General features: G+C 44.1%; 1 protein-coding gene across 2 annotated transcripts in view; it reads right to left on the reverse strand.

Moving 5' to 3' along the window:
* EAPP (E2F associated phosphoprotein) overlaps positions 1 to 6,546 on the reverse strand; it is a 28,220-nt gene extending 21,674 nt beyond the window's left edge. The window contains exons 1-3 of one of the 2 annotated variants that reach the window (XM_077464702.1): positions 6,469 to 6,546; positions 2,561 to 2,682; positions 922 to 1,103 (exon numbers count right to left, since the gene is read on the reverse strand). In XM_077464702.1, coding sequence (XP_077320828.1) covers positions 922 to 1,103; positions 2,561 to 2,634 — 256 coding nt within the window. In that variant the 5' untranslated portion in view covers positions 2,635 to 2,682; positions 6,469 to 6,546. Of the gene's footprint in view, positions 1 to 921; positions 1,104 to 2,560; positions 2,683 to 6,304; positions 6,440 to 6,468 lie in introns of those variants that run through there. The other variant, XM_077464703.1, reaches the window with a different exon arrangement.
* Between the last annotated feature and the right edge of the window lie 2,266 nt (positions 6,547 to 8,812).

Consider the following 8,812-nt stretch of genomic DNA (forward strand, 5'->3'; position numbering starts at 1 on the left):
GCGGTACAGGGTCCTCAGGTCTGATTACACCCTATGTTGTGTGGTTACCCTACCCTCAGATAGCATTGCTCTGGGACATCAGTAATTACCGAGTCTCTGTGTCCCATGATGTATGAGAAAGAAAATAGGATTTTTATAACAGCTTACCTGTAAAATCCTTTTCTTTTGGAGGTACATCACGGGACACAAAGGTCCCTCCCCTATTCTAATCCACTTATATTGCTTTGCTACAAAACTGAGGTACCTCCAGTAGGGGGAGGGGTTATATGGGGCAATTGAACTTCCTGCCTTGGGTGTGCCAGTGTCCAGTCACCTAATGATACCCTATAACCCATCAGTAATTACTGAGTCTCTGTGTCCCATGATGTACCGCAAAAGAAAAGGATTTTACAGGTAAGCTGTTATAAAAATCCTATTTTTCCGCCCTGATGAGGGGAAACGTTTGAATCCTGAAACATGTTGGCTATAGCTGATGCTCAATAGTGATTTTCTGGACTTTTAAAAATACGTCTGGAGGTTTCCTTGCCTTGCACCAGTTCAATACCTTGAGTCACAGTCCCCAAACAAGCATGCAGCAAGTGAAATCAAAACTCTTGATCTGAATAGCTGATCCTGATCTGTGACTTGAAAAGTTCTAAAGTAAAAAAAAAAAAAAAAAAAAGCAGGGCAGCTATAAAGCTTCTAAAATATGGGTGCTCAACCTATGGCTCTACAGCTGTCCCATCATGCCTTTGGGAGTCATGCTTGAAACTTTCAGCAGCTTGCAATGCCTCATGGGACTGGTAGTTCTGCTACAGCTGAAGGGACACAGGTTGATCACCCATATTCTAAAAAGATGGGTCAGCAGTGGCAGGCAACATATTTTTCTCAGTAGATTTCCTTCAGGCTATTGTGATTTTGTTAGAGTCAGTCCGCACATACCTGTTCCTAGGGGTTGCCAGCTTCCTTCTATTGTCTTCATGGTAGAACTTAGCTCCTTCTCCATCTCCTTCTCAAACTCATCCTCGCTGGAGGACTCACTCTCACCAGTCAGATATTCCCGAATAAGCTTACGTTTCTGATCAGGTGTCCCATGTAAGAGCACATCCAACTCATCTTCAGAGCTACGTAAAGAGATCAAAAAAATGCACACCAATGTCAGCAAATACAACCACTTTTTTTTTTTTTTTAAATACACCTCTGTTTATTAAAGTACAATAAATATACACAAATCAGAGGCATGAACTTAACATATCTTAACCCCAACAAGCATTTCAGTTTTTTGTTTTTCCTGGAAAGATGAATCATGTACTGGCCCTATCATAGAACTTTGGAGCCTCTAGCATTTCCATTTCCACCCAACCACCACAATTACAGTGTGTTCCCCAAATAATTGTACTTAGGGTGGGATAAACAATTAACTGATGCAGTTAGTAGCACTGGAATGGTACCTTTGTAATGAACTCATGGTGGGGGGAAGCTATACAAGCTAGTACACGAAAATCCTAACGCTGCAACATCCAGCAGAATCAAGTATTCAGTGGGAGATTCAACACATCAGAGCACATTCAAAACTAAAATATTAGTTTAGCTAAGCACAAAAGTTATTAGGGTGTGTCCAACCAAAACTTTACTTTAGTTATGGATACGATGGGGCAGGGTTTGGACCCATGTTGTGCTTTTACCACTATCCAGGCTTCGGTAGAGAGATTTCCTCTGACCTCCTGTTCCTGTAACAAATTCACCACACAATAAATCTTTACCAGCCTACAGACAAAAAAATATCTCCCATTTCCTGTCTGGTAAAAGTGCTGTTCTATGTACAGAAGTATCTAACTGGAGTCTCAGATAGCAGACAAAAAAATGACAGGGGTTCCGGTCCTTCCCCACTTTGTAAAAATCTATAAAAATAAAAAGGTTTTGGCTGGACTCACCAAAAAAAGAAGGGAAATGCAATTGGCTTGCCAAACCAAGCAACCATGGTAGCTGGGATAGACAAACATTGAAGCATTGTCAGAGGATAAAGTATTAATTTACAGAAGAAATAAACGTCACCCTGACAGAGCAAGGTATAGCTGCAGTTACACCTTCCCATCTTCTCCTATAGATATGATCAGTGGAGTACAATCAAATTAGGTCTGATGATGATTTTAGTAAAACTGCTTATAAAAGGTTTTGTGATTTCAATCTAGGCTGCTATAAAAGTAAGGTCTTGTCCTTCCTAGTAAAAGGCCTTCATAACTCTGGGTAAGTCAACAAAAAGGAACGCCACATACAAAAGCTCTGGAAACAAGATATGTAGATGGCTTCCCTTATATTAGCTCATAGAAAATATATAGAAAAGGACATACAATATCAGATGCTATATTTGTAGTTACAGTACACTGAAGCCGAGTGCCTGTAGGGCTATAGTCCATTTCCAGGTTCTTTTATGTATGGACATCCTTCACCCCAACATTTCCAGATTCCACAATGATCTTGTGGCTCATGATTTTAATAAGATAGTGGCAATTAAATTAGAGTTTAATACCTAAACAAAAATATAAGCCTACATACTGACATATAAACAGAGACATCCCACCTGCTATTGGCACGTTCTTCATCACTGGGCTCTTCGATCAGATAAGCATCGTACTCAGGCTGTAACCGGTCCATGATGATACCTAACTGGTATGCAACATTAAGGTGCTCTGCTACTTTACCCTAAAAAGGGAATATGTCCAATCACTAAAAATGTAAGATAAAACCCAAACACAAGAGGTTACACAACACTTACAATAAACCTGCACTGCAAGCTGCCATTGCTGACAGCTTGAGAATTCCAATTGCCTGCCTGCTGTTCTGATCCACTGGCTTTATTACTTTCTGGGTCATTGACCCTGAGCCAGTAAGCTAATCAGAAACACCATACAGAATAGACAAGTTCTTTTCTCGCATGCTCTCATCACACTTGTTCCAGGTCAGCGACTTAAAATGGCACTAAAGTACCAATTTTAAAGACTGAGCAGGGAGATTCTTTATTCCAGAGGAAATATGCAATGTCTCTTCTGCAATAAAATAAACCTACCTGCCTGCTCACAGTCTTCTTTAGAGAGTTTACAGAAGTGCAGCTCAGTTTACATTCCAGCAAAGTGCTTGTGTGCCAGGATGACTGAACTTTTGCAAGTGCCCAGGACTGACATCATCCCTCGCTGAGGAGGCGGCACCACACTGCAGGGGTTAATAGCTTGTTTTGTGTAAGGGAGAAGAGAAGCAGTTTTAGTTGTGACCCCAAGATCCCCTGGCAGGCTGTGCTCCACCGCAATCTAAGGTGGTCTGTCCCTCAGTGCTTTATGTCCAGTGCAGCACTATGAACCTTACTCTACGGTCCCAAGTCAGGATCTTAGAGAGTGGAGCAGGCACCAGGACATTGCTTCACTGGTCAGGGGATTTGAAATCCTCCTGGCTTTACAGCGCTAACAGGATGAGCTAGACAGATTCTGATTGGTCAGAGCCATCCATGTAGCGGTACTGAGCAATTAGAAGGCCTCCTGTCCATACACACTGAGAGGTATGGATAGGAGATTAAGCCACAGGGATTTCAAACCCCCTGGCCAGTTAAGGGGCGTCCCAGACAGCACGGGATCAATGGACACGGGTACAGCGGGACCGGGGGCGATGAAGAGGGGGTCCAGGTGAATTTACAGTTTAAGTTTCCTTTACAAATACAGTGCCTTGCAAAAGTATCCAAACCTCTTGAAATTTTCCACATTTTGTCAGATTACAACCAAAAATGTAAATGGATTTTATTGGGATGTTATGTGATAGACCACAAAGTGGCACCCAATTGTGAAGTGGAAGGAAAACGATAAATGGTTTTCAATTTTCTTTTTTTTTTTTTACAAATCAACATCTGAAAAGTGTGGCATGCATTTGTATTCAGCCCCCTTTACTCCGATACCCCTAACTAAAATCCAGTGGAACCAATTGCCTTCAGAAGTCACCTAATTAGTAAATAGAATCCACCTGTGTGTAATTTAATCTCAGTATAAATACAGCTGTTCGGTGAAGCATTCAGGTTTGTTAGAGAACTTTTGTGAACAAACAGCATCACGAAGGCCAAAAAAAATAAAATAAATCCCACACAGGTCAGGATGTGGAGAAAGTTTAAATTTGTTGGGAAGTTCTATGGCAGGGATAGGTTATATAAAAAAAATAAAAACACATCCCAAGCTTTGAACATCTCACGGAGCACTGTTCAATCCATCATCCCAAAATAGAGAGAATATGGTACAACTGCAAACCTACCAAGACATGGCTGTCCACCTAAACTGACAGTCCAGGCAAGAAAAACATTAATCAGAGAAGGAGCCAAGAGGCCCATGGTAACTCTGGAGGAGCTGCAGAGATGCACAGCTCAGGTGGGAGAATCTGTCCACAGGACAACTATTAGTCGTGCGCTCCACAAATCTGGCCTTAATGGAAGAGTGGCAAGAAGAAAGCCATAAGAAGTCCCTTCGCAGTTTACGAGAAGCCATGTGGAGGACACAGCAAACATGTGGAAGAAGGTGCTCTGGTCAGATTAGACCAAAAATATAGTTTTTGGCCTAAAGAAAAAACACTGTGTGGCAGAAAACTACACTGCACATCACCCTGAACACACCATCCCCACTGTGAAACATGGTGGTGGCAGCATCATGTTGTGGGGATGCTTTTCTTCAGCAGGGATAGTGAAGCTGGTCAGAGTTGATGGGGAAAACTTGTTAGAGTCTGCAAAAGACTTGAGACTGGGGCAGAGGTTTACCTACCAGCAGGACAGCAACCCTAAACATACAGCCAGAGCTACAATGGTATGGTTTAGATCAAAGCATAGCCATGTGTTAGAATGGCCCAGTCAAAGTCCAGACATAAATCCAATTGAGAATCTGTGGCAAGACTTGAAAATTGCTGTTCACCAGACATCCCGTCTCCCACATTTCGGCTGCGGCTCCCCGACACCCGCTAGTGCTGCGCGATATCCCGGCTATAAGGCCAATCCTGGGCAGCAATGGCACATCTATGTGTGCAGGGTGTTCACTGCACACGGGTCCATAAAGGCGGGCGGGGGGGGGGGGGCAACTGTGACATACAGTCACACATGGCTGTTTGTCCCTTGTTTCACAGCCAGGAATGATCGGTGCGGCAGGAGGGACAGTTGTGGGCACAGGTCTCACTATATATTTTATTAAACTGACACCTCCCCCAAAAAGGGACGCGGAGAGTGCCACCTCCTTGAAATAATCTTGCCACCGTCCTGAAATTCATTTTTTTTTTTTTTTTTTTATAGGTTGGGATGTCTGGTTCACAGATGCTCTCCATCCAATCTGACAGAGCTTAAGCTATTTTGCAAAGAAGAATGGACAAAAATGTCACTCTCTAGATGTGCAAACCTGGTAGAGACATCCCCAAAAAGACCTGCAGCTGTAATTGCAGTGAAAAGTGGTTCTACAAAGTCTTGACTTGCAAAACCATTTATCATTTTCTTTCCACTTCACAATTATGTGGCACTTAGTGTTGGTCCATCACATAAAATCCCAGTAAAATACATTTATGTTTTTGGTTGTAACAAGACAAATTGTGGAAAATTTCAAGCGGTATGAATACTTTTCAAAGCTCCGTAACGCTTTCGTGAAAAAAAAAAAAAAAAACACACATTTAAAAAAAAAAACACAACAGACACAAATGCAGGTCAACACATGTGCTTACATGCAATTAACACACACCCTGGAATTCATAAAAACTGGTGCAGACATATTGCGCGAAAGCATCTCTTGCATTCAACTACTTGAATTTAGCACACAGTGAGACACTTTTACAACACAAGACACACTTTCTCAAAATCTGTCTCTGTACGCCAAAAGAAAGTTGGTCTACATTAACTCCACTTTCATAAGATACAGACTGACGGTATTTTAATTTCAATGCAGAAGTGGAACAAATGAAAACTACCCAATAACCATGATTCGCTGTCAGGTGTTTTTTGAATTTGGCGCATCGCAGTAAGAGGAGCAAATAACAGCAGAGAAGTGGCACGGCAACCTGCACTCTGCAGTGTATGGGAGCCCGCGTGTACAGATGAAGTGCGTACAGAGAAGCATGTATACGGATCCCGTGTGTACAGACAAGCGTGTACGGATCCCGTGTGTACAGACAAGCGCGTACGGATCCCGTGTGTACAGACAAGCGCGTACGGATCCCGTGTGTACAGACAAGCGTGTAAGGATCCCGTGTGTACAGACAAGCGTGTAAGGATCCTTTGTGTACTAAAAAGCGTGTATGAGAGCGGCTGTCACATCTCAGGACACACCTAGAACTCACTAACTCCATAAAGACTCCAATGACTATGAACACCGTGGTATCGAAGTGCCTGCACAGCTAGAAAAGCCTGCGGCGTCTTCTCAGACCCTCCCTACACAGATACAGTTTGCTCAGCACGATAATAGAAGCCGATAGCGGCGTAATGGCGGTTACCGATCCGGTGTATGTCCAGCTCAACTCAGTCAACACAACAGTATTAATACCGTCGCAGGCTAATGACCCAATAAAATCCGTCGCGTAAAATGTGACGTAAGGCATTAGGCAGGCGGGCAGAGCGAGTAGACGGGCATGCGCAGAGCTCTTTGGAGTGTTTAGCTCATTCGTTACTTTGTACATTGAGCGCTGTGCGGGGAGCAGTAAAAAAAAAAAAAAAATATATATATATATAAAATGTGTGTGTGATGTGATTTTGTCCCCCGGTGCTGTCCTATAGAGAATCGTTGAGGAGTGTGGGTGCACACTGTGTGCATGCATTAACCTGGACTCTATTAATATGTTTCGATACTTGAGTCTCAGAGCTGCAAGTATGCAACCATTGAAGTCAGAATTCCACCCTGCATATCAAAGCAAGGATGAAGATGACAGTCCTAAGTGCAAGTTTATAGTATTGCTTTCTGAAGAGCAATCTGCATTCAACCTGCTTTTTAGAGGGCATTTGACAGGCAGGGAGGAGGCATTGCATTGTCTCCTTACTGCCTATTTTAACCCCACATTAGTGTGCTGGAACTGCATGTCATGACAGCATTAGCGGGGCACTACCATTCAGTTGAATGGATCACATTTAATGGATGGTGCGTAAGGATAATTTTTTCAATACCATGGTGCAAAGCATCACAACTTTGATATATGTACTCCCCATTTCAACTCCTATACAACCATCTAACACGAATGTCAAGCTCATTTTCATTGTGAGCTGCTAAAGCATTATGGCTGCCCTCAAAGGGCAGGTTGTATCTGTAAGGCCGCGTACACACGCGGGGACTGTTCGCCCAACTTTGTCCACTGAACAGTGTTTCGGCAAACAGTCCGCTCGTGTGTGGGCTTTCAGCGGACAGTTTCAGCGAACAGTCCGCTGAACAAGGTTTTTCGGAAATTCCGAAAAACTGTCCGCTGAAACTTTGTTTCAGCGAACAGTCCCCTCGTGTGTAGGCTTGTTCGTCAAACTAAGTTCCGCGCATGCTCAGAAAGGATTTACACGCCGAAAGTTATAATGCAGTGTATAGGACGTCGTATTTTTCGTCCCGTCGTACGTGCCGTTCACGTCATCGCGCATGGTTTCAGCAAACTGTTCGTTCGTCGTGTGTGGCCATGTCCGTCCATGCTAATTTTGAGCGGACTGTTTGCCGAAACTGTTTGACGGACAAAGTTGGGCGAACAGTCCCCGCGTGTGTACGCGGCCTTAGACTATGTAAATTTATCCCAGGCTTTTTTTTCCGGGTGCAGGAACTCAACCCATCGCCAAACTAAATGGTGGGTGTGGCCAAATCAGGAGGCTCTTAAGGGGGTAATAAATCCTAGGAGTGCATTATGCACAGACTACAGGATCCAGGTGGTGCGCTATGTACAAAGTACAAATTCAGGGGTTTCCTATGCACAGAGAGCAGAGTTCAAGTGTGCCCTACATACAGAGTGCAAAGTTCAAGGGTACGCTATATGCAGAGTTCAGGGGTGCACTACATATAGAGTGCAAAGTTTAGGGTTGCGCTACATACAGAGTGCAAAGTTCAGGGCTGCGCTACATACAGAGTGCAAAGTTCAGGGCTGCGCTACATACAGAGTGCAAAGTTCAGGGTTGCGCTACATGCAGAGTTCAGGGGTGCACTACATACAGGGTGCAGAGTTCAGGTGTGCACTACATATAGAGTGCAAAGTTCAGGGTTGCGCTACATACAGAGTGCAGACTTCAGGGGTGCGCTACATAAAGAGTGCAGAGTTCAGGGATTCTCTGTGTACAGAGTGCAGGGTTGAGGAGTGTGCTACATACAGAGTGCCGGGTTTAGGGGTGTGCTGTGCACACTTTTCAGGGTTCAGCAATCTTTCACAGGCTGTCAGCATCTCACTTCTACCCCTCCTCGGCTCTGACCTCTACATCACTCTTCCCCATCGCCCACCACTGCACACATCAGTGTAGGCAGTACCTCTCTCCCTCACTTGCAGTGAGATCATTGGTCGGCATCTGTGCACCCAGGCACTTGTTCCTGCTGTGAGTGCAGGGCAGGCAGGGATTTGTGAGAGCTGCCAAGAGGAAAGCCCTTGTAAACACAGAAGGCTTCAGACACAGCTGAACACAGATCAGGGTAAAGAGACAATCACACCACGCAATCAACTGTGTCCAATTACTGCTGATCTAGATGTAAACACACTTGCCAATTACCGGCATTCATTTCCTCACGCCAGTGGCAGCTGGTGCTCAAAATTTTTTGGGTGGCGCAAACAAACTGAAAAATACTGAACCCCCCCCATCAATTGAAGCCTCACTGTGCCCATCAAATGCAGC

The sequence above is a fragment of the Lithobates pipiens genome, unplaced genomic scaffold, assembly GCF_037356315.1.
Source record: "Lithobates pipiens isolate NorthernLeopardFrog02 unplaced genomic scaffold, aLitPip1_a1.2 Scaffold_30, whole genome shotgun sequence".
In the NCBI taxonomy this organism is placed as follows: Eukaryota; Metazoa; Chordata; class Amphibia; order Anura; family Ranidae; genus Lithobates; species Lithobates pipiens.